Source organism: Eptesicus fuscus, chromosome 3, assembly GCF_027574615.1.
Source record: "Eptesicus fuscus isolate TK198812 chromosome 3, DD_ASM_mEF_20220401, whole genome shotgun sequence".
NCBI classification, from domain to species: Eukaryota; Metazoa; Chordata; class Mammalia; order Chiroptera; family Vespertilionidae; genus Eptesicus; species Eptesicus fuscus.
Window position 1 is genome coordinate 54,048,063 of NC_072475.1, and position 24,984 is coordinate 54,073,046.

Consider the following 24,984-nt stretch of genomic DNA (forward strand, 5'->3'; position numbering starts at 1 on the left):
GACTGAAGGGTCCCGGATTTGATTCCGGTCAAGGGCATGTACCTTGGTTGCAGGCACATCCCCAGTAGGGGGTGTGCAGGAGGCAGCTGATTGATGTTTCTAACTCTCTATCCCTCTCTCTTCCTCTCTGTAAAATAGCAATTATATATATATATATATATATATATATATATATATATTCCCGTATTTTGTGTCAAGCAGAATTCTCTCCCTCTTTTACTTTCCTCCTCAAATACAGTTAGTTCTCTGGCAGGACAATGTAGGGACCCAGGAATCTCAAGGGCTCAATTCCCTCCTAAGGTGGAGGTTTGGGTACAACCGGAAGACTGGGGCATTGACCTCCAGAGGCTCAATTGCCGGGCCCGCCCTGCCAAAGACACTAGTTGACTCAGCTTCCTCAAACCATTTCCACAGGAATGAATGCTCCCTGGGTCATTCACCTCGAGCTCAGTGAGAGGCCTTGAGCTTAATTGCCCAAAGCCCTGAACTTTAGATTTCCCTAGAGCAGATTGTTCTCCAAACTTCTTCAGGACAGAACTGGGAGTGGGGGTGGGGGTGGGGGTAGGGGTAAGAGAGGGGTGTTGAAGAGCTGGAGGGCGTTGGGAAGGGAAGTAGGCTGGGCTGACATTTAGTCTTCCAGAGCCTGGCAGCTGGGAGGTCCAGAGGAGGCTGGGTAATTCTCAGGATGGATGACATGGAGGGAGGAACGGGAGGGTGTTGGTGAGAGGGAAGGCTTTAGCTCTAATGCGTTGCTTCTGCCCCACCCGAAGTCCCTAAGTGGCCATCTTCTATACAGTGTGATCCATGGATTAGTCCAGGGCCATGCCCTGACTCAAGGCCAGTCCATCCACAGCTAAGGCGTGGCAAGAGAAGATGAGCTGAACCAGCCAGTCAGATTCTTCTCTTGTTAATTCTAGACTTTGGTCAAACACTAATCCCTCCCCCCACCCCTTACACACACACACACACACACACACACACACACACACACACACACGCGCGCGCGCGCGCATGGGCAAACAATCCAGCCATTCACAATGCTGACCAGGCAAAGGGCCTGGGCTGAGGTATATATGGGGTGAGTCTACACTGCCTCCTCTTTCTGTACAGGCACTGTAAGAACACAGCCTGTGGGTAAGCATGGGACGTCTCAACACTGATTTTTAGAACCAAGAAAAACAAATCATTTTTCTTTTTCTTTCTTTTCTTTGCATTTTTTTGTTTTGTTTTGTTTTGCTTAATTTTCCCCACAAAATTGTACGGTCACATGATAGGACACCTTTTTCATCTCATGGCACACATAAACTAATTATAAAATTCTGCAGCACACCCAAAAATATATTTTTTGGTGATCTGACAAAAATAGGTATAATTTTGATTCATTCACACTGGACAGCTATTGTTGTGTTGGCTGTTGTCATTTTTTTCATTTGACAATCTAAGGGAAAAAAGATCAGTGCTCCTGACTAGTTAGGTAGTGCATGTTGTAAAAATTCTTGCATCACACTGGTTGAAAATCACTGATGTAATGTTGTTAGATTTTGCCAAATGCCTTTTCTGCAAGAAAATCGTGTTGGCCCAGGCTGGTTTGGCTCAGTGATTAGAGCGTCAGCATGCGGAACAAAGCGTTGTGGGTTCGATTCCCAGTCAAGGCCATGTACCTTGGTTGCAGGTTTGATGCCTGGCCCTGGCAGCTCTTATAATATCAGTAGCACATGAAGAAAATTTGGAGCATGTTAATTATATTTATGTTTTGAACATCCTTCAGTGTTTGAGAGTGCCATGTCATGGGTTGTCATGGGTTATAAGGAGGGGGAGCAAGCCTTTGGTGTTACCTAACAGTCAAAAAGACACGAGGTCAATTTTGTTCTTCTGAATTTTTAGCCAATATCAGAAAAAAATGGCAACATCCAAAAGAGTTGTTGCTGTATAAGAATATAAGCACCTAAGGATAAGACATGGTGATAGTGTTGGCTGTATTTTAATCAAACCAACATGGCACAGCAGAAGGTAACCTAACATTCAGCACTTTCTGTTTTCTTTTAGAAATGAGGACTCTCCTACCAATCTAATTTTGCTTGTCATTGTATATGTCAAAAAATTTCCAAAAACAACAAAAAAGCATGTAAGTGAGTAGACCCCATTAACATTACTCATTTGGACTAGCTGAGACAATAACCCTCTCCTACTGGGTCGAATAGGCAGAAAGAAAATATTTATTTAGTGTTATTCAAAGATCACTTCCAAGCTACCAATTCTTTTTTATTATACATATATCTTTAAAAATTAATTTTAACATATTTTGATATGCAGGTATTTTATTTATTTATTTATTTATTTATTTATTTATTTATTTTTATTTCAGAGAGGAAGGGAGAGGGAGAGAGAGATAGGAACATTGATGATGAGAGAGAGTCATTGATAGGCTGCCTCCTGCACACCCCTTACTGGGGATTGAGCCTGTAACCCAGGCATGTGCCCTTGGCCGGAATCAAACTGGGGACCCTTCAGTCCGCAGGCTGACGGGAAAATATCTGAAGTTTTAAACTTTAGTATTTGAAATCGTATAATCTTATTAAGTATATTATAAGATACCATTTTTACTACATTGATTTTAACCTCTTAATTTGAATGCCATGAAAAAAAAAATGTTTCATTCGAGGCCACAGACTTTCCACCCTAGAGCCCTGGCCCAGCGTGTCTGTGACCTCCCGGAGAAGGCCCTGGCACAGGGCCCGAGCCTCAACTGGCCACATGTTGGCACTGTGCGAAGGTGGAGCTGGTTTCTTCAGTCCCTGCTGAGATCCCTGCAGACAGTCAGAGTTTGAAAAAAAAGTTAGTAGCGCTCAGACTGGAAGCTTCCAACAGCTCACAGTTAAGGAAGCTCTGCTGAATGGTCTGGTGGACACCGAGGTGCCGATGTGGTTTGTTGTTGGCAAGATCACGGGCAGGGGTGGCATCCTTGTCATAATGTTTGAAGACTGATCTTTAACATTTGTTTATTTTTGGTTTATTGTTTGAATGTCCTTGGACCACGAGTGATCAGAATGACATTTGAATTTTAAAAAGATATGTTAAAATCAACGTTTTTCTATATCAAACACTGATTAGAAGGTCACAATTTCTCTTGATATTAGGTTGGATTGTCTTTTGCTATAATAATGTTAATAAAGCATTAAAAGCATGTCTTCTCTTAACCTGAAAATGGAAAGCCTACATGTGAATAGACCAACCTGATACATATATTTATCAGAATAACATTTTTAATTAGAAGGTTGGAAATATTTTATTTCCAGAAGTCAAAGGAAAGGCCTTGAGAAAACTAGAATTTGCTGCAGGAGGAGAAATAGTAATGCCTGTGCCACAGTTAAATTATGTCAGTAGTCAAAGAGTAAAACTTGGATGGTTTCTCTTTGCTAAAATCAGAGAAAGACTTTTTGACTGCACCTATATCTGTAAAAGTTGGGATATTTGGTAGCATTCTATGTGTGTATCTTTGTAATATCTTTAATGCCAGGACATTATGAGAGCCATGACCTATATTTTAATCTAATTTTGATGTGTATTATTATTAATCTATCTGTGTGTTTTTTTAATTTTAGAACCTATCTTTGCAAAAATAAAATACCCCATGAATTTTTAAACAGGGCTTTAACGTAGTATCATCTATGGATCTAAAAAGTATCTTATGTTCTGAATAAATAGAAGTGATTGGTTATCAGTAAAAAAAAAAAAAGGAAAGAAAAAATATGCTTCTGTAGACAAGAAAATATAATAATTGTGTGTTGATGAGGGATTTTTGCTCTTTGTTTTTAATCAAATTAATTCTCTCAAAATGTCCCAGTTCACTTAGTCCAATTCAAAACAGGAATCTTGGAATTATACATTTTATCCATGTTTAAGAATAATATAATCTCTGCTGAGTGACATTAAAGTGACATTCACAACGGCCATTACACGTCCGCATTTAGGAGCTCTGACACGTGCAGCTGCTGTGTCTCAGCAGACTCTGCGGTAGCCGTTCTGAGGCTAATGGTGGCGCCTGGGTCCCAGGCCTGAGTGCTGCCTGCAAGAGAGGCTTTGAATGTGTGTCTGGCATTTTCAGCTCCAACTGGGACAAGGAAACGGTCTTTGCCCTTCACCAAGACTTGCAGTGCAGGGCATCCTCCAAACACACAGGAATCCAGGTGCTCAGTGGCTAAAACAAATGACCAACGTCAGCTGCAGGTAACAGAAAACCCAGTTACTTTCCTCACATAATAAGCAGCTCGGATGTAGGCAGTTCAAGGCTGGGGCAGCGATTCAACAGTGTCATCACTGGCATCCCGTCTGGGTAGCATGTTGGCTTACTGCCTAACGGGGCCAAGTGCCAGCCAGCAGGTCTAGGCTCAAGACAGGAAGAGAGGGACAGAGTGGTGCCAACCGTGTCCCTTCCCGTTGGTCAGGAAGGCAAAAGCTTTTCTAGAAACTCTCAGCACACACCCACCTATGCCTCACTGGCCAGAATTGTGTCATGAAGCCAACCAAGGAAATGAGGAAAGCTGGAAAATTGTTTAACTGCCCTGCCCCGCAAAGTGGACTTTTATAATAAACAAAAAAAAAAGGGGGGGAAAGGCAACAGAGTGAGCAACGAGCTCTGCTTCGATTAGCGCCAAAGCTAAAAGGGTGGTAGAATCACCCACCTTCGCCCCAAGTGTTTCTCTCCTCTCATGTTGTCTCGGAGCGAACCCTTCGCAGGGCAGGACCGCTGGGTCCCAGCACAAGCGGGCGCGGGTGGGCTTGCTGTTGGCAGTGACCGCCACAGGCTGTGGGCAGTTCTGCTGCAGAACCCTGGCCCCCATCCTCCCCAGCTTCTGTGATGTCACATTGGGACTTCTTTCCTTCCACCCTGAGCTGTGGCTTCCGAGGCCGCTGTGGCCATGGGGCGCCTGGAGCCAGCAGGGGAGGGGGAGCCTGGTGGCTCTGGTCTCCCCTGGGGGCGCGGGAGGTCCAGCCATGCCACTCAGGAACGATGTCATTCCCCTGGTGAAGGAGCCCCGCCCCCCACCGCAGGCCCCGCGTCCCTGGATCCTCCCGAGCCTGTTTGCTGCCTTCAATGTGGTGCTGCTGCTGGTTTTCAGCGGCCTCTTCTTTGCATTCCCGTGAGTCTACCGCGCGGCTGGCAGGTTTCTTACACCAGAGGAGGGAAGTGACAGCACAGAGGCAGGGGAAGTGCCGAAGAGGGGCCAGGGGAGGGAGGACATTCTGGGCAGAGGGAAGCGAATGTGCAAAGGCACAGATGGAGAGGGTATTTGGTGTATGGGGGCTGCAGGTGGCTGGCAATCCTGGGGGACGTTGGGTAGAGCCTCTATGGATCTGTCAGAAGCCCGTATATTTGGAGCAGGCTGCAGGGGTCCTCAAACTTTTTAAACAGGGGCCAGTTCACTGTCCCTCAGACCATTGGAGGGCCGGACTATAGTTTAAAAAAAACTATGAACAAATTCCTATGCACACTGCACATATCTTATTTTGAAGTAAAAAAAAAACACCACAAAACGGCAAAAACACCCGCATGTGGCCCGCGGGCCGTAGTTTGAGGACGCCTGCTAAGGTCGGTGGTCCTGAGCGGTGAACTGGTCCGAGCAGGAGCTTCGGAGCCGGCCTGAGTCCTGCTCTGGTCTCAGTTGCAGGTGGCTGGCCCAGAACGGGGAGTGGGCCTTTCCCATCATCACGGGTCCCCTCTTTGTCCTCACCTTCTTCAGTCTCGTGTCACTCAACTTCTCAGACCCTGGCATCTTACATCAAGGTGAGGCCTGGGCCCCCTGGAGAAGGAGGTAGCCCCGCAAGGGCTCCTGTTTATAAGGGAGGATTCCTAAAGCGTTCCGCCCATCCTCCCGCTGTGGCCTCGGGGCCCCTTCACCCTAGGTCCTCCTTAGCTTGGGCCCCGCTCCTGGCACTTGGTTTCCCAAGGTGAGGAAAGACAGGGTTCTGCAGGTTTTCCAGTTGCCTTGGAGGGGTGGGCTGGGCCAGGCGGGCAGAGAAGCCAGCTCTTCCCACTCTCTCTCCCTCCTTCCCGCTGCTGAACAAAAGCCTTAAAGCATCAGTCACGATTCCAAAGGCCCGAGTTCTTGCAGAATTCCTCTGGCGAACACCATCTTTCCCTTTGACTGCCAGCCCCTTCAAGTTTGCTCGGCTTGCTCAGCGGGGACTAGGGTCTCCCCTGCCCACTTCCTCCCCGCCGTTGCCGGAGCCCAGCGATACGGTGGGACTCCCCCACCAGCGACAGGCTGATGGACGAGCCGCCTGGCGCTGCCCAACCCTCTCCCCGTGCCAGGCTCCAATGAGCAGGGTCCCACGGCGGTGCATGTGATCTGGGTGAACCACAAGGCCTTCCGCCTGCAGTGGTGTCCGAAGTGCTGCTTCCACCGCCCGCCCCGGACCCACCACTGCCGCTTCTGCAACGTGTGTGTGGAGGTGAGCGCCCCTCTCGCGTGCCCACCCGCCGGCCCCCTGCCCCCATCCAGCACCTGGTGCGGACCAGGAGGCTCACCCCTACAAGGGCCCCGCGGCCGGCCGCTGTGAAACAACTTCGGGGGCTGCCAAAGGCCGAAGGTGGCAGTAACTCCCAGCCACGCTTGGTCACTCACGCAGGGCCTGCCTCTGTGCCTGTGCCTGCCCTGGCCCCGAGAGGCTGGCCCTTGCCTGCACAGGCGCGGACACTCAGGGCCGTCCGCATCTGTGCTGGCCCGGGCAGGCCAGGAGAGCAAGGGTAGCCCAGCCTATGCCCCCCGCTCCTGCCCTGGGCTTGCCGACAGTAGATACCCAAGGCCCTCGGACTCACACTGGCTCAAACCCTGAGCCGAGGGCTTGTCTTTCTCACTTGCACCGCCCTCAGAGGTTTACAGATGGGCTGTCTTCTGTGGTCCTTCCGACCCTGGGAGGGGAGGGCTGGACCAGGCTCTCAGCCTCATCCCCTGGGTGGGAAAACACATGCCCTGAGATACTCTGTGTCCTGCCTGAAGTTGCCAGCAGGAGTTCCACCAAAGACCAGGCAGGCTTTGCTTCTCAAGGCCTCCCGGCAGGCCACGTGGTGAGCCACGGCGCCCTCACAGCGTCCTAACCACGGAAATGCCAGCGCTGAGGGCTCGGTGGCTCACTTGGGAACAGGGGAGGAGGAGAAGGCAGTGCGTGGGGCCGAGGGCAAGCGGCTTAGGGAGGGAAGGGAAGGCCTCAGATGGAGGGTCAACTGGAGGCTGGGCCAGAGATCCGGGACCTAGAGGCCGGCCCCTCCCACGTCTCGCCCAGGATTTTGACCATCACTGCAAGTGGGTCAATAACTGCATCGGTCACCGCAACTTCCGCTTCTTCATGCTGCTCGTGCTGTCCCTGTGCCTCTACTCGGGCGCCGTGCTGGTCACCTGCCTGATCTTCCTGCTGCGTACGACCCCACAGACCCTTTACCTGGACAAGGTCATCGCGTATCCGCCTGACAGCTGTGCCCGAGCAGGGAGCCGCCGGGAGCGCAGTGACAGCCGAAGGGGGGCGGGAGGGGTCCTGGGGGCGGAGCAATGATGGGGCGGGGGGGGGGGGGCGTTTAGAGAGAGAAGCTGCTGGGAAGACCAGTCTGGGACTGGGTGAGGGCGGGTGGGCCAGGGAGATGGGCGGGGCTGCGGAACTGCACGGCGGGGAGAATCCTGCAGGCTCACGGATGCCGGATGCCGGTAGCTAAAGGTGGCGCAGGGCTTCGGGCAGGTTTACGCGCGGCCGGAGCGCAGGCAGCGGAGGGACAGACAGGGTGGCTGTGGGCGGGACTGTTCGGGCGGAGGCGGAGGCGGGGGCGGGGGGGGGCAGGGCCCCGGGGGACGGGTCCGCAGCTCTGCTCCTTAGCTGGTGCGCAGCATCGTGGTGGCGGTCCCCGCCGCCTGCTTCCTGGTGCCGCTCTGCCTGCTGCTGCTGATCCAGGCCCTGTCCGTGAGCGCGGCCGAGCGCTCCTGCGAGGGCCAGGTATGCGGGGCCCAGCGGGGCGCCGCTGTGTGGGCCGTGGGGTGGTCACCTTGCCTCTCGGGCACCTCCGCACTTGCTTTCTCCACCGCCCGGGTCACTGATGGCCTGACTTCCCTCGAGGATGCCTCGTTAGGCCCTTACAGACCCAGCCTGAGCTCAAATCTCACCTCGGTGGTCACTCTCGCTCCTGCGTGCACCGCCTCTAGCGCCTCCTGGGTGCTGGGCCGCGTGTGCATTCCTTGGGCGGGAGGCGCACAGGTGAGTAAGGCTGTATCTTGCGCTTGTGTTGAAATCGGAACAACACCTGCCAGACACCTGTGAACACTCTGGGGGGCCTGTCCTAGAATGTGTAGCACAGACTCAGAGACGACCGCAGTGTAGGGCAGGGGGCACCGCTTAGGGGTTTTGATGGGCAGAAGGCAGGGGAGAGCATTGCTGGTGAGGGGCCAGCTAGCAAAAAGGCAGGGGAGCCCGACGGTGGCCGGGATGAGGTTAGGATGGTGAAGAAATGGTCTTTTATTTTATTTCATTATGTTTTTATTGATTTCAGAGAGACAAAGGGGAAGGAGAGAGAGAAACATCAATGATGAGAGAGAATCATGGATGGGCTGCCTCCTGCATGCCAACCCCAGCAGGTGCCTTGACCCCGAATTGAACCCCAACCTCCTGGTTTATAGGTCCACGCTCAACTACTGGGCCACAAAGGCCGGGCATGAAATAGTCAATTGGAGCAGGAGAGGGCATAGAAGTCAAGTGGACTGCTTGGGGTTGGCCAGATTTAAAAGGCTCGGAACGTCAGGTGGAGAATTTGGTCTTGGTGCAGTGGAATCCTGGGAGCCATGATAGGATTCTCTTTTTAAACATACAAACACCTGCAGTCCTCTAACCAACCCCCCATAACCAAGATTTAGAACATTTTTATCCTCTCCCCCCTCCCCCCCACCCCCACACACACAAATTCCCTCATGGCCTTTTTCATTCCGTTTTTCTCTTTGCCAACCTGGCAACCACTGATCTGTTTTCTATCCCTATAGTTTTTTCTTTTCCAGAGTCCCATATAAATGGAAACAAAGCCTTTTGAGTCTGGCTTTTTTCACTTAGCACAATGCATTTGAGAGTCGTCTATGTTGTTATTCATATCAGTAGTTTTTTCCTTTTTGTTGCTGTGTATTATTCCATCAGGTGGATGTACCACAGCTTGTCTATCCATTCACCACTGCCAAATTGTCTTCCAAATGGCTGTTCCATTCTGCATTCCCAAAGCAGTGCATAAGAATTTCAGTTGTTCTGCATCCTCACTAACATTTAGCATTGTTGGATTTGTGTGTGTGTTTTCATTTTAGCTAGTCTAATAAATGTGTAGAAGTATCTCATTGTAGTTTTAATTTGTATTTTTATAATGACTAATGATGTTGGGCATCTTCTCATGTTCTTATTTGCCATATGAATGTGTTTGATTAAAAGTCTGTTACAATCTTTTGTCCATTAAAATATTAGATTGTTTTTGAAATATTGAGTTTTAAGAGTTCTTTATATAGTCTGGATTTAGATATTTTCTCCCAGTCTGTGGCTTGTCATCTCATTTTATTTTTTATTTTTATTTTCTTAATAGTATTTTAAATTTTGATGAAGTACATGATCGGATGTTTTTTCATGGATTGTGCTTTTTGATGTTGTAATTAAGAAATATTTGCTTAACCCCAAATCACAAGGTTTTAAAAAATATATTTTCTTTTAGAAGTTTTAGAATTTATAATTAGGCCTACAATTCATTTTGGATTAATTTTGTATGTGATACAAGGTAGGGTCAAGATTAATTTTTTTGCATATGGGTTTTTCCAGCACCACTTGTTGAAAAGACTGTCTTGCTTCCATTGAGTTGCTTTTGCACCTTTGTCAAAATTCAGCTGGCATATAGGTGTGGGTGTACTTGAGGATCTCTATTCTTTTGCCAATATCACACTATTTTGACTAGTAGCTTTATATTAAGTTCTGGAATCACACATTGTGAGTTCTTCAACTTTGTTCTTTTTCAAAGTTCTTTTGGCCATTGGTTCCTTTGATTTTCCACATAATTCTTATTTTTCTGTATTTTATATTGATTTCAGAGAGTTTTTAAAAAATATGTATTTTTTTTTATTGATTTCAGAGAGGAAGGGAGAGAAAGAAAGAGATAGAAGCATCAATGATGAGAGAGAATCATTGACTGGCTGCATCCTGTATACCCACCACTGCGGATCCAGCCATGACCTGCAACCCAGCATATACCCTGACTGGGAATCAAACCATGAGCTCCTGGTTCATAGGTTGATGCTCAACCACTGAGCCACACCAGCTGGGCGGCCACATAATTTTTAGAATCTGCTTGTCAATTTCTACAAAAATGTTTGCTGAGATTTTCATTTGGATTGTGTTGAACCTACAGGTCAATTTGGAAAGCTGATATTGAATTTTTGAATTCATGAACATGGTGTACCTCCCCATTTATTTACCATCTTCTTTGACTTCTTTCATTAGTGTTTTGCAGTTTTCTATGTATAGATCTTGCATATACTATGCTAGATTTTTTTCTGTTTTTGTGCTTTCATAACTTTTTTTTTTACTGTAAAATAAGTAAATATTTTCAATAAATTAAAGATTGAATCAAGGTAGCATTCTAGAACTCAAAATACCACAGTTTAACAGATTACCTGGTGAAATTCTACAATAATTACTGTTGATGTTTTCATTGCAATTCCATCAGGCTAGTTACATCTTTACTCTGTTGATATTCCTATTCAAGTTTGTGCTATTTTCTGTATTTACTTGTGTTCTTCAACATCTTTCAATAAAAGAGTAATATGCAAATTGATCATTACTCCAACACACAAGATGGCCGCCCCCATGTGGACACAAGATGACCACCACAAGATTGCGGGCAGTGGAGGGCAGTTGTGGGTGATCAGGCCAACAGGGGAGGGCAGTTGGGAGGGACCCAGGACTTCAAGGGAGGGCAGTTGGGGGCAACCAAGCCTGCAGGGGAGGACAGTTGGGAGGGACCCAGGACTGCAGGGGAGGGCAGTTGGGGAGGACCAGGCCTGCAGGGGAGAGCAGTTGGGGGCAACCAGGCCAGCAGGGGAGCAGTTAGATGTTGATCAGGCTGGCAGGGGAATGGTTAGGGGGTGATCAGGCTGGCAGGCAGAAGCAGTTAGGGGCAATCAGGCAGGTAGGCAGGCGAGCGATTGGGAGCCAACAGTCCTGGATTGTGAGAGGGATGTCCCAGATTAAAGAGGGTGCAGGCTGGACTGAGGGACACTCCCCCCCCCCCTCATGCACGAATTTCATGCACTGGGCCTCTACTTTTATACATAACAGGCTTGCATATCTTTTGTTAAATATTTTTCTAGCTACTTTATAATGCTTTTTACAAAGTTTTACTTTCTATTAGCTAGATGCAATTGTTAATCTTTTTTATATTTTTATTGATTTTAGAGAGGAAGGGAGAAGAAGGGAGAGATAGAAACATCAATTATGAGAGAGAATCATTGATTAGCTGCCTCCTGCACACCCCGCACTGGGGATTGAGCCCGAAACCCGGGCATGTGCCCTTGACTGTATTTGAACCTGGGACCCTTCAGTCCACAGGCAGATGCTCTATCCACTGAGCAAAACCGGTGAGGACGCAATTGTTTATCTTAAATGAGATTAAATTTTTACTTTTGCATCTAACAACCTTACAGAATTTTCTTTTTTTCCCTTTTTAAATTAAATTTATTGGGGTGACATTAGTTAATATGATCATATAGGTTTCAGGTGTGGGTTTCCATGTTACAAGATCTGTGTATTGTACTGTGTGCCCACCACCCAAAGTCAAATATCCCATCATCATATATTAGGATCCCTTTCACCTCCCACCCCCTTCTCTCTGGCAATCACCACACTGCTGTTTATATTCATGAGTTGCAGTTTTATATCCCATATATGAGTGAAATCATATGGTTCTTAGCTTTTTCTGATTGACTTATTTCACATGGTATAATATTCTCAAAATCTATCCATGTTGTTGTAAGTGGCAGTATTTCATCCTTTCTTATGGCTGAATAATATTCCACTATGTATATGTACCACATCTTTTTTATCCAGTCCTCTATCATAGGACACTTTGGTTATTTCCATGTCTTGGCCACCATGAGTAATGCTGCAATGAACATAGGGGTGCATATATATTTGCAAATACATGATTTCTAGTTTTTTGGGTATATACCCAGGAGAGGGATTGCTGGGTCAAATGATAGTTCTATTCTTAATTTTTTGAGGAATCACCAGATTGCTTTACATAGTGGTTGAACCAGCCTACATTCCCACCAGCAGTGAATGAGGTTCCATTTTCTCTCAACTTCTCCCAACGCTTGCTATTGCTTGTCTTGTTGAGAATGGCCACTCTAACAGGTGTGAGGTGGTAGCTCATTGGAGTTTTGATTTGCATTTCCTTAATTGCAAGTAAGGTTGACATCTTTTCATATATCTATTGGCTGTTGGTATGTCTTCTTGGGAGAGGTGTATTTTCAGGGCTTCTGCCCACTTTTTGATTGGGTTATTTGGTGTTGAGTTTAATGAGTTCTTTATATATTTTAGAAATTAAACCTTTGTCAGAGCTACTGTTTGCAAATATCATCTCCCATCTGGTTGGCTGCCTCTTCGTTTTGTTGTCAGTTTCTTTTGCTGTGCAGGAGCTTTTTAGTTTGATATATATATAGTCCCATTCATTTATTTTTGCTTTTACTTCCCTTGCCTTTGGGGTCAAGCTCATAAAATGTTCTCTACGACCAAGGTGCATAAGTTTGGTACCTATATTTTCTTCTATGTAACTTATTGTTTCGGATCTTATACTTAAGTCTTTGATTCATTTTGAATTAATTTTTAAAAAAATATATTTTATTGATTTTTTATAGAGAGGAAGGGAGAAGGATAGAGAGTTAGAAACATTAATGAGAGAGAAACATCAATCAGCTGCCTCCTGCACACCTCCTACTGGGGATGTGCCAGCAACCAAGGAACATGCCCTTGACCGGAATCGAACCTGGGACCTTTCAGTCCGCAGGCCGATGCTCTATCCACTTAACCAAACTGGTTAGGGCATTGAATTAATTTTTGTATGTGTGACAAACTGTAATCCAGTTTCATTCTTTTGCATGTGGCTTTCCAGTTTCGCCAGTTCCATTTATTGAAAAGACTGTATTTACTCCATTGTGTGTTTCTGGCTCCATTGTCAAAAATTATCTGTCCATATACATGTGGTTTTATAGCTGGGCTCTCTATTCTTTCCCACTGATCTGTGAGTCTGTTTCTCTGCCAATACCATGATGTTTTGATGATCATTGCTCTGTAGTATAATTTAAAGTCAGGTAGCATGATACCTCCAGCTTTGTTTTTTGTTTTTGTTTTATCCTCAGAATGTCTTTGGCTATCTTTTTTTTTTTTTTTTTGGGTGTGGTTCCATACAAATCTGATGATTTCTCGTTCTATTTCTTTAAAAAATGATATTGGGATTTTGATGGGGATTGCTCTTAATCTCCTAATTGCATGCTTCATTTCCAGGAATTCTGATTGGTTCTTTTTTAAAGTTTCAACCTCTTTGGTAAAGTACTTGTTTTGTTTTCTGAGTGCATTGACTTGCCTGTCTATATTTTCTTGCATCTTGTTGAGTATTTTCAGAACTACAATCTTGAAATCTGTTATTTATCACATATTTCTATGTGTACCAGCTTGGTTTCTGGGGATTTTTCATTTTCTTTCTGATGATCTTTGCTCTTCTCCTTTGTCTAGGCATGTTTATCTGTCTATATTAATGGTCTTATATAGCAGCTTCCTCTGAAGAGGTCTTTCTACTATTTTCCAGTAGATGGTGCTGAACTGCAAGATTTTTTTGCCTCTGTGATTTCTCAGACTTGACCTCGCTGGCTTCCCTAAAACAGTACAGCTGCACTTCTTGGGGGTGGGGTTTGTTTTACCTTCACTATAATGGCAACCCCTGACCTCCATGGGGTCCCACTCCAAGCACCCCACCTGGGATCAATCACAGAGGGAAACAGTGGTTCTACTGTAATAACTCTTGGTTTACAGACAGTATGCTCCTTGGGCTACTGGAGGTGAGTTTTGGGAGTCCAAGTGGTGGCAGGGCTCTGTGGTTCCATTTCTTGCCTGAAACACCACTGCCCAGCCCAATAGTGGAGAGCCACGTGGTAGAACCCTGTGCTCTGTCAGATGTCTACTGGCTCAGTCACTGTTAGTTCCACTTGCCCTGTTGGACAGCCCCTCCCCCTGCAACTCTCTGTTCCTCCTGGCTGGAGGAAGTGCCTGCTACCACTGGCTTCCTCCACTCTCCAGGCCATGCCATGAGCTCCTGGCTACAGGGCTGCACCTGTGGGCCACCTACACTCTCCTCCCTTCTTGTCTTCCCATTTATGTCTTCCTGGTTGCCCACCTTTAGATGTTTCAATGTGCAGTTCTCTCAGGCATGCTTTTGTATTGAGTAGGGAATTCTTTGTTGAATTAGAGTTGATTAACTTGTTGAAATTTCAGGGGTAAAGGCCAAGGGGATCTCTCATGCCACCATTCCTCTGGTCTGCTTTTATAACTTAAATTTTTTTTTTCATTTCTATTTGTTTACTATTACAGTCATGCATCACTCAACTATAAGAAATGCATCATAGGCAATGTTGTTGTTGTACAAACATCATAGAGTGTACTTACACAAACCTAGGTGGTATGGCCCACTACACGCCTAGGACATATGGTATATATAGCTTATCACTCCTAGGCACAGCATGTTACTGCACTGAATAGTGTAGATAGTTGTAATGTGTTGCACTATGATGTTACAATGGCTATAACCTCACTAGGTAGTAGGAATTTTTCAGCTCCGTTATAATCTAGGTGGGACCACCGTTGTATATGCAGTCTGCCATTGACCAATGTAGTTAGGCGGTGCATGGCCATGTGGTCATTACGTGGTGCAGGACAGTGGATTTTTGTATGTTGGTCTTGAATCTTATAATTTTGCTAGACTCTCTTATTAGTTCTAATAGCTTTTTTTTGTTGATTCTACATAGAGAAAACCATGTTATCTGTAAATAAGGACAGTTTTATTTCTTCCTTTCCAACATTATGGCTTTATTTCTTTCTCTGCACTGCCTTGAACTTCCAGGACAGTGTGGAGGAGGAGCGGTAAAAATGAACATTCTTGCCATGGGATTCCTTCAGAACAATGACTTCTAAAGACTGCTTTAGGAAGAGTGTAGTGTGCCACTTTAAAGAGGGAGGAGCTAGAGTTATTGAGACAGCTGAAAAGACAGAGGAACCCTCTTTGCCCACCACTTCCCATCCTTCCAGCCGCCACTCAATCATTCCACTCCACCCACACTTGGTTCCCAGCCCACCTGTCACTCTTCTGCTCAGCCCTTCCTCATTAACCCCATGTAGTCTACCTGTTTTCTCTCTCAAGCTTCAGTCCATCATTTCAGCCTCTTTTTGGGCAGCATTCTCCCGTCCTACATCCTGTGGCTCGCCCTTCCTCCACTGCTCAGAATTCCCCCCCGCCCCAACCCCCAATCCAGGATCTTCAGCCTAAGAAACCTAAATGTAGTTTGCACTCTGTGATTCACCAGGCAGGGCTCTTTCCCATTACCTGCAGGCCCCATTTCAGGTACCTCCATCCTACCTCCATCCTGTGACACACCTTACTTGGTGCTTAATAGCAAGGGCTCTGGAGCCAGAGTACATAAACTCAAACCACAGCTCTCTAACATACCAGCAGGGAGATCTTGAGTATATTACTTAGCCACCTGGTGCCTCATGGGTTAATGCGCATAAGACACAGAACTGTGGCTGGTACAGGTAAGTGCTGTATACACTGTTATCATTGTTACCACTCCTTCCCATCATCATTTACACATGCTCACGTCTCTCTCATCTTCAAAAGCAAAGCAAAACCCTCCCTAACATCACAGGCGTTCACTCCACCTGCTGTACTCTCCCCTCCAGCTCAGCCATATTTCCTGAAAGAGTTGTCGGTGCTCATTAGTGCCATTTTTCGCCGTCCTTGGCCCAGCCTCTTTCCTCAACGTCACACTGATGCTGCACTCTCCAAGTGGCCAGAGCTGGCAGGCTGCCCTCAGACTAAATCTTTCCCGACCGCACACAGCAGCGCCTGAAACTGAACACACCTGCAGTGGCCCTTCCCCAGCCTCTCTGGCCCAGCTGCCGCTCTGCCTGCGCCTTGCAGTCTTGGCCTGTGCCTGCTCTTCCACCAGCACAGTGCCTGAAACATTGTTGAGGCCCCAAAATATTTATGAGTAAATGAGTGAACCTACAAGCAAAGGAATCAACAATGCTTTGGAAGAGAAGGAGAGAGAGAGGGAAAGGCCTGATGCCCCCGTGGGGGAGGGGGAGAGAGCCCAGGCAGCAGGGAGTTGGGCCGGAAATGGGTTGAGGAGACACCTACTTGGTGTGGTCCTGTGGACTGTAAGGGCATTTGAAACATGGGATTGGGGCAGGAGACCCAGGTCTGGAGCCAGTGAGAGAGGACAGTTTGGAAACTTCAGAGCTGTTGCATTCCATTCACTTCTCAGAGGGTCCTATGTGGGGAGAGAGAGGAAGGTGGTCTGCTTTATTAATCAGTTCTTACGAATTAAATGATTATCATTCCTTTAAGCATAGAACCATAGACATTTTCCTACAGTTCATATACATCTAATAAATGAACATTTATCTACACTAATAAAAGAGTAAGATGCAAATCGACCGTACCTTCACGACACCCACCAGCCAATCAGGAGTGAGTATGCAAATCAACCCAACAAAGATGGTGGGTTAATTTGCATACACAGGCACCAAGCGGCGGGAGTGGGACACTTGCATCTTTGCCATGGCGATGACACAGGCTTCTGCACCGCCCCAGCCACTCCGGGCCTCTGGGCAGCGTGGGGAGGTGGAAAGGCGGCTCCGGGCTGGAGCGAAGGTTCCTTTGAGTGGAGAAGACTGTTGAAGATCAAAGTCTTAGTAACAGGGACAGGGGGTGTAGGGGAGCTGGTGGTGGGCAGAGCTTTGGTTATGACAAACATTTTGTAGCTAAGGCTCTTGAAGTCTGAGTGAGACTTGGCTTATGCTGGGGAGTAAGATGGGGCTCAGGAAGGCCCAAGGCTCATGGATGGAGGGAGGGACAAGGGAGGAAGAGAACCTGGTCAAGAGTGCTCAGGGGCGGACTTGACCATTCCTGCGTTGGGTGCTCAGGACCTTCAGCCCAGGCTTCCCAGGGCCGTGTGAGTTAGGGATATAGGATAGGGCTCCATACAACCGCCCGTCCAGACAGTGAAATTCAGTGAAGGCACACGTTTAGAAAAAAACGAGAGGTGAGAAAGTAGAGAAGTCGGGGAGCAGGATGGGTGTATGTGGAACTGTCTTTGGAGCAGTTTGTCAGCCAACGGAAGATTTGAACGTCTGCCTGGAAGGACATAGTAGGAGAATATGTGTGGCCAAAGGAGACAGAGGTGGGGAGGACGCTGCCAAAGTGGTACAAGGTGATGGGAAGGATCCCTGAGAAGGCAGGCGAGGTGGGTGCAGGGCCAGGGTCGCCTGGAGAGAGCGACTCAGGAATTGGGTAGGGGAGGCCTCAGCTCACTCTTGGGCCTCTCTGCCCTCTGAGTTTGCAGCAGCCCCGGGCGGGGCTGGGCTGGGCTGGGCTGAGGGGCTCAGGGAGGGAGGGCCAGTGGGGGCGGTCTGCCCAGTCCTGCTGGCTCTGAGCTCCTCTTCCCCTCTACACCCCTCTCCAGTGCCGCTACCTGTGGGGATACAACCCCTTTGACCAGGGCTGCGCCAGCAACTGGTATTTAGCAATTTGTGCACCGCTGGGACCCAAGTAAGTTGGCAAACCAGAGGTCCAAGCGGTGGCCCATGGGGCCGGCGGGGTGGGGGAAGCTCGGTCATCTCTCCTGGCCCCTTAGCACAGCTCCCGGACCCTCACGCTCACTGTTCTCTGGGGTTTCCTTCAGGGCATTGTGGGAGCCCCGGGAGCCTCCCTACTTGCTTGCATTCTTGTCCTAAGAAATGGAGTAGAGGGATACTCCATTGGAGTAGACGGATAAGACCGGCCCCAGCTCCCTGCAGGGCCACGCCCTGGGCTATGTGTTCCCTAAGCTGAGGAGGCATGGGGACCAGGCCAGGGGGGCCACTACCCCTTGCATCGGGCTTATTGCTCCCCAGGTACATGGCCAAAGCTGTCTGGCTGCAGAGAGTGGTGGAGCCGGACTGGGTGCTCATGCAGAACCTGCATTGCCCAATGTGCCCCTCTGCACTCACCCCCTCAGCCGTCCCTGGGCCTGCGTCTGGCCCCCAGCCCCAGCCTCTGGCTCTCCACAGACCAGGAAACGCTCCCCCAGGGAGTGGGGAGGCTGCGGCCCTCCAGGAGGTGAGTAGTGTGTGCGTGCTGGGAGAGGGGTGCCTTCGGATTGTACAGCCCCCCATGTTGGGCTGGCTCTGCAGCTAGAGCACTCAGAGCCCAAGGGTGGGGTTTACAGCCTGAGGAGTGCTAGAGGTGGAGCCACAGGCCCCCAGGTAACACCAGGGGTTCCTGGAGACACAGAGCCCACCCCACTCACCTGCTGGTTAGTCTTGGGCAGTCACTCACCCTTCCTGAGCCTCAGTTTCCTCAGCTGTAATGAGGACTGAAACTAGCCCAGTGGCTTGTAATTTAGGGGGTCCGTTTCCTTTATTTAAAGTCATTGTTTTTCTCTGAAGTCCAATATGTGAAACATATGGAGGGAAGTCCTAGGAATGAATTGGGGATGCCGGGACATTCTAGGATGCCAGCTCACTCCCTTTGCTCTGCCTGGGGGGTGGGGGTGGGGGTGGGGGTGGCTGGACAGTTTCTTGCTCCCCAGGAGGTGGGCCCTGAGCTGTGGGGCAGGGGCTTGGGAAAAGACCCCCCACCCCCACTCCGTTTAGCTCCCCGCAGGCCCAGTGCTGCCCCGGCCGCGGGAGGCCCCCAGATGAGGCTTGTCCCTTCTCGCCCAGCGATGCCAGGACTCCCTGCACCCGAACCTCCCCTCCTGAGCCCCGCCCTTGGTGGGAATTCCAAGACCGCCTCCACTCCCCCAAAGTCCATTAAACACCCTTCTCCTGCTGTACCATTGCTCTGCTGTGTGTGTGTCTGTCCTGGGTGTGAGGGACTGGGGCAAAGACCCCGGGAGGGAGGGAGGTCCAACACTAGTTGGCTCTGTGACCTTGGGCAAGACACTCGGATTTCTCATTCTTAAGATGGGGCGACCGTAAAGCCACAGCAGCTGTCCTGGCCGCCGCCCTGAGAGGGCTGCCAGGGATGTCAGCCTCGGGCAAGGTCCGGCCCCGCCCTGCCGCACCGCTGTCTGGCTGCAGGGGGCGCCCGCTGCCTGGGAATTCGTCAAGCCTGGCCTGGTCCAAGCCCAGGCATTGGAGCCACCTGGGTGGGTTGGGGCTGGCCCTCGGTCTGGGAGTGGGCCCTCCCGATGCCTCATCCCTGGAGGTGGAGAGTGGGGTCTTCTCCTCCATAGTCCAGCCCTGCTGCTTTCCAGCTGGTTAGTCAGGTCCTGCTCCTGGGGAGGGCCCCGGGCCCTGTGAGTCTGCCGGCCCCTTGAGGGGGGTGGTGTATGCGGGAGTCCACAGGAAACTGCGGCTCCCCTCGGACATAATGGCACCTTCCTGAAAGGTGGTCAGGGGCTGGAGTGAGTGAGGTGGTTCGTGCACAACAGGTGGCACACAGTAGGCACACAATGAGCGCAGCAGTGTGGTTATCCTTATTTTCTCCACCACACGGCTAACAACACCCCGAGTTTCTCCAAAGACCACCTTCTCAGAATTACCTGGGCCCCAGGCCGCCGACCCAGAATTATGGGGGGTGGGGTGGGGGGGAGGGCGAGAATTTGAATCGGAATTTTTAGCAAGTGCCCATGTGATCCTGCCATCCCGAAGTCTCAGAACTGCTGCCTTGGGAGGAGAGGATGTGTGCAGCCACACGGCTTCCCTCGGAGCCCGGTGACATCGGGGTGTGGTGATGGTGCGCGGTCCGGCGAGCACCACAGGGGCCTGCACATGCCTGTGTGGTGGGGGCAGGAGCTCATTCTCCGGGTGACCTGCAGGGCAGGACGCGCTCCAGTGCTCACAGGAGGAGCTCCCGAGAGGCGGCCTTTCCCTCCTCCTCCCGACTCCCGCCGGCTGCGGCCCCCAGGGCCCTTCCCTGTCCAGCCCCAGCCTCACCAGCCACTCTGGCTCTGGCTCTGGCTCTGCAGGCTCCTGGCCAGCCTTGTGCAACCCCAGCCACGCCAGCTGTTTCTCATCCCCTTTGCCCTGGTCCCAGTGTCTCCCCAAACCCCAAGCCCCCTTGGGGTTCATGCTTTTTCTCAGCTCTCATCTCTGCTTAACTCGGCATTGCCCCTGGGTTCTGGGGAGGGGAGCAGTGGGTTCTGGGGAGGGGTGCAGAGCACTGCTCCCCGGCAAACAAAAGGGCAGCCCGGTTTGAGCCTTGCTGTAAATAGCGTAGGTGGCCACAGTTAAAATGCCTGGAGCCCCATTTACAAGTGAAGCTGGAGCCGCCTCAGGTGGCCTGGGAAGCCCGCTGCCTGTGGTCACATGACCAAGGAAGGAAGGTAGGAGGCCTTTTCGGCCCCTGAGCCTAGGTGTGCATGTGATCTGTGCGAGTCTTTTGTCTGTGTTCGGGGGCACAGCTCAGCCCAGGCTGGTGAAATGGGGCACCCACAGAGCTCTCAGGCCCAATCCCGAACGAGAGTCCTTGGGGTGGCCTGGGCCTGGGCCAGAGTGGCAGAGATCCAGGAACCTGGGCCACGGCCTGGATGGGGAGGTATTCATGGAACTGGCTGGTTGGGGAGTGGCATCTACCTGGAGCCCAGCTGTGCAGGGGGCTGAGAAGGCCAGGCCCCAGGGTCTGGGCAGGCCTAGTCCTGCCCTGCCCACCCCCTCACTGTCCTGACTGGTTCAGAGCTGGGTGGCTGGTCATCAGGACGTCACTTACCGGTGTTAAAACCAGAATTCAACTGAGTGAGCTTGAAGATCTACTTGGCTTTTTATTTTTTATTTTTACTTTAAAGGTTTTTAAAATTGATTTTTGGAGAATGAGGAGGAAGGGAGAGGGAGAGGGAAAGGGAGAGAGGGAGAAGGAAGGAGAGGGAGAGAGGGAGAGAGAGAGAGAGAGAGAGAGAGAGAGAGAGAGAGAGAGAGAGAGAGAGAGATATCAAATATAAGGACATAGGTCAGCTGCCTCCTGTAAGCCCCCTGCCAGGAATACAGCCCAAAACCCAGGCATGTGCCCTGACCAGGAATCGAACCAGCAACCATTCTGTGCCCAGGACGATGCCCAACCAACTGAGCCACACTGGCCAGGGCCTAATTGGCTTGATTACATGATTCATGAATTGCTCAGTATCCTATCTAGCATCTAGAAGGGTGCTCTGAGGGGTGGTATAAAAAGGAAGGTTTTTATAGGAAGAAGAGTGGGGCAAGGGAGCTATGAGCAAAAGAAAAAAAAAAGATTATTTGGGGCCTGAATATCTTTTTTGGGGAAGAGAACAGGAGGGTTCTGTCATTCAGATTGCCTTTTCTTTCCATGGGGGATGGAGAGGCCTACCTGACAGAAGGTATTATTGGTGCTTGACAAGAAAATCCCAGACTGGGTTAGATTGCTTTTCTGGGAGAGGTTGAACTGCAGTTAGATCAGGTATTAAATCTACGTTTGGCACGAGTGTTGCCGTTTTGAGCCTGTGGTTTTCCCTCCAATACCAGGTCCCTGCCTCCAGCTACATAGGGGTTCTCCCCGTCTCAGGCAAGGCCTTCCAAGTGCTAAGCCAGGGTGAATCCTCTCCTTGACAGCCGGAGCACAGATGTGACTTTCCGCAGATTCTCAAAGGAGGCCTTGACCCCTCCTGCTGTGGGATGAGGATCCTGGGTCTCTGTAGTCCCCACCAGCCTCAGATTTCTAGGATTTCGGCTCCTCTGGGGGTAAGTGGGACCTAACCCACCTTTTTTTTGATCCCCCACCCCCTTTCTGTTCTGCATGGGGGCCCCTCAGACCGTCTTTCCTGCCAGGCGGGAGGCTTCAGATGAGCTGCACCCACCTTCCTTTCCTCCTCCCTCCCCATTTCTGTTGAACTTGCCCTGGATTCTCAGACACACCTCTTGAAGTCCCGCTGATAAAAGGAGGGGTGTTGTCAGGTCCATTGTTGGAATCTACCCTCCACACATCGTGAAGCCACGCTGTCCCTGCCTTCCCTGGGGCTGCAGCCAAGGAGTGACCCCTACCCTACCCTGGGATGGGTAACCCGGCAGCAGCCACCCCCTCATCACCTCTAGAGCCTTCCTCATGGGCCTTCTAGAAGGTCAGGGCATGTGGGCTGGGAAGTGCACTGAGCAGGGAGTCAGGTATCACTCAGCTCTGCCACCAGCTAGTGCTGTAGGCCCACGTCTCTCCCTTCCACCAGGCCAGGTTCGTTGTCTATACACACGATGACCATGGCTACCTCCCAGGTGGTCACAGGGACCCGGGGGTCCCTCCACTCCCCACGTGACAGATGGGAACTGGACGGGGAAGGGACTGCTTAGGATGACACGGTCTCCGAGGCAGGGGGCACTCTCCGTTTCCCAGGCCTCCTCCCGTTCCTGCCCAGGGGACCACCGCAGAGGAGGAAGGACTGCGGCAGTGACCACGGGGCCCTGCCTTCCAGCCCCCAGGCCTCAGAGCCAGGCCCTGCATTTCAGCACAAGGCTTGGGAAGCTGATAAGAAGTCTGGGCTTAACTCTGCCTCCAGCCCTGTGCTGGGAGCGATAAGGACGCCCTGCTGCCTCCCGCTCAGCCCTGCCCTGCCCGCCTCACCCAAGGGGCCCTGCCGCTGGCTGAGGGTGGGGCAGGGCCGGGGCTGATGGGGCAGAGGAGGTTGCAGCAGTGTCCTGACATCGGGGGCCACAATCCTAATACCTCGCAGGGCACAGGCCCCTGCCTGGCTGACCCTCCTGGGCAGCTGGGCACAGCGCCTGGCACCCCGAGTGATGCTCCAGCAGCACCGTGTCCTCCTCTTCAGTTCCTGCAGGCAGAGCGTGGCTGGAAGGATGTGGCCCTGGGCTGGAGGTTTGCCAGGGCCCCACACTGGGTAACAGAACTTTTATTGAGCACCTTCCGTGCCAGGTTCTGTGCTAAGTGGTTCCTAAGATCTCCTTTAACCCTCATAACAACCCTCTGAAGTTGTTATTCTCGTTTTAGAGATGGGACAGCTAGCGCCGAGCACACACCACTTCCCCAAGGTCACCCTGCTGCTGCGGGGCAGAGCCCCGGCCATGCGGGCCTTTCCCACTGCACTGTGCTCCACGGCAGCTCTGCCCCGCGTCCATTCAGAGCTCCGCCTGGTGTCCCCGCCCGAGATGAACACCTATCTCATAGCCCCATTGCGAAGGCTCGTTATGCAGGGCATGCGAAGAGATTGGCACGTGCACTGGCCCATGGCAGGTGCATAACGATCCAGGGGCCTCAGGATGCCGGGCACATGGCCACAGCAGCCTGCTCCTGCCCAGTCTGGTGTGCGTTTCCTAGTGGCCGGGCAGCAAAGGTGAAGGATGCTGCTTCGTAGAGGAGTTGGTGGTGGCATTTTACAGAAAATCAAGCAACATTGCTGTCTCCGGGCCAAAGGGGAATGGAGGCCTGGGCTGAGTCTCCCAGGGAGCAGCAAGATGAGCACGCATGGGCTCTGCCCTCCCGCAGGGAGTTCCTGTTAAGACAGCACCTTGCTGCCCTAGCCGGTTTGGCTCAGTGGATAGAGTGTCGGCCTGCAGACCGAAGGGTCCCGAGTTCGATTCCTGTCAAGGGCATGTACCTCAGTTGCAGGCTCTTGGCCCTGGTCGGGGGCTTCAGGAGGCAACCAATGGACATGTCTCTCTCACATCAGTGTTTCTCTCTGTCTCTCCCTCTCCCTTCCACTCTCTCTAAAAACCAATAAAAAAATATCCTCGGATGAGGATTTAAAAAAAAAAAAAAGAAACTCACCTTGTTCCTGTTTTGTGTGTGTGGTGTGGGGGCGGGGCAGGGTGGGGAAGGACAGAGTGCCCCAGGCTGAAGGAAATCACAAGCTATGGTGTTCTGAGCCCTGTGTCTGGGCCACACTGAGTGCCACTGCCCACAGCTCCTGCCCAGGCTGCCCTCTCCCCGCTGTCTCTCCCGGCCTGTCCGCCTCACCTCTCCTCACCTTCCCATTCTGTCCTTTCTCTCCCTGACCTTCCTCTTCCTCTCGTCACTGCCTTTCGTGATCTTCCTACTCTCTCTGCCTCTGCCCCCACCCATCTTTCCTGGACTGCAGCTTCCAGGAACACAACGTCCACCGTCTGACTTCCAAGTATTAACTTTGAACTGTGATTCCTGGAAGCCCCTGGGCCTGGGTATGGAAACCCACAGAACTCGGGGCCAGGCCTGCACAGGGCGCCTTTGTCTCTGGCCTGGGCTTCCTCCTCCTCCGCGCCAGGCACGCGCGTACAGGGCCGCTGTCTGGCCGGCCTGTTTCGCTGCTGAAATTGGGGATTCCCAAACTGGAAAGCGCCTACTGACTGTCCAGCTCATTTCTCAGGGAGAAGAAAACCGGGGGGAGAGTCCACAGGGCTTTCCCCAGATCACATGTCTCACTAGAGGCCAGGCAGGGCCGGGCCCCAGGTCTCCCCTGCTGCTCAGCCTCCCGTCACCCCAGGTGAGAAGCCAGATGGGTCAGAGGCCTGGACTGACTCCTCCCTCCCTTGGAGGCCTAGTAACTTGGCTCTGGGGACTAAAATCACAACCGCGAGGACAATAATAGCATCAGTTTGAATGCTAACTGTGGGCTAAGTGCTTTGCTTGTATTATCCATGTAATCCTCAAGACAACTTGGGAGGAAGATGCTGCTGTTCCTTTTTAAAAAAATATATATATGTATTTTATTTCAGAGAGGAAGAGAGAGATAGAAGCAT

The 24,984-nt window shown here is 50.6% G+C and overlaps 1 protein-coding gene, 1 long non-coding RNA gene and 1 other non-coding gene across 3 annotated transcripts; 1 reads left to right on the forward strand and 2 right to left on the reverse strand.

Moving 5' to 3' along the window:
- Window positions 1-1,018: 1,018 nt before the first annotated feature.
- On the reverse strand, window positions 1,019-1,150 carry LOC129148634 (small nucleolar RNA SNORA51). The gene has a single exon (XR_008555637.1). It is a non-coding gene; the product is annotated as a small nucleolar RNA SNORA51 (small nucleolar RNA).
- A 2,721-nt stretch (window positions 1,151-3,871) lies between these two features.
- Window positions 3,872-4,806, reverse strand: LOC114227759 (uncharacterized). The gene is made up of 2 exons (XR_003613828.2): window positions 4,683-4,806; window positions 3,872-4,198 (listed from the first exon to the last, which is right to left on the reverse strand). It is a non-coding gene; the product is annotated as an uncharacterized LOC114227759 (long non-coding RNA).
- A 104-nt stretch (window positions 4,807-4,910) lies between these two features.
- On the forward strand, window positions 4,911-19,145 carry ZDHHC19 (zinc finger DHHC-type palmitoyltransferase 19). The gene is made up of 8 exons (XM_028131072.2): window positions 4,911-5,141; window positions 5,664-5,785; window positions 6,314-6,453; window positions 7,285-7,457; window positions 7,878-7,983; window positions 17,793-17,878; window positions 18,223-18,427; window positions 18,964-19,145. Exons 1-8 carry the CDS (start codon window positions 4,996-4,998, stop codon window positions 19,009-19,011), a joined length of 1,026 nt encoding a protein of 341 aa, XP_027986873.2. The 5' UTR covers window positions 4,911-4,995; the 3' UTR covers window positions 19,012-19,145.
- The last annotated feature ends 5,839 nt before the right edge of the window (window positions 19,146-24,984 follow it).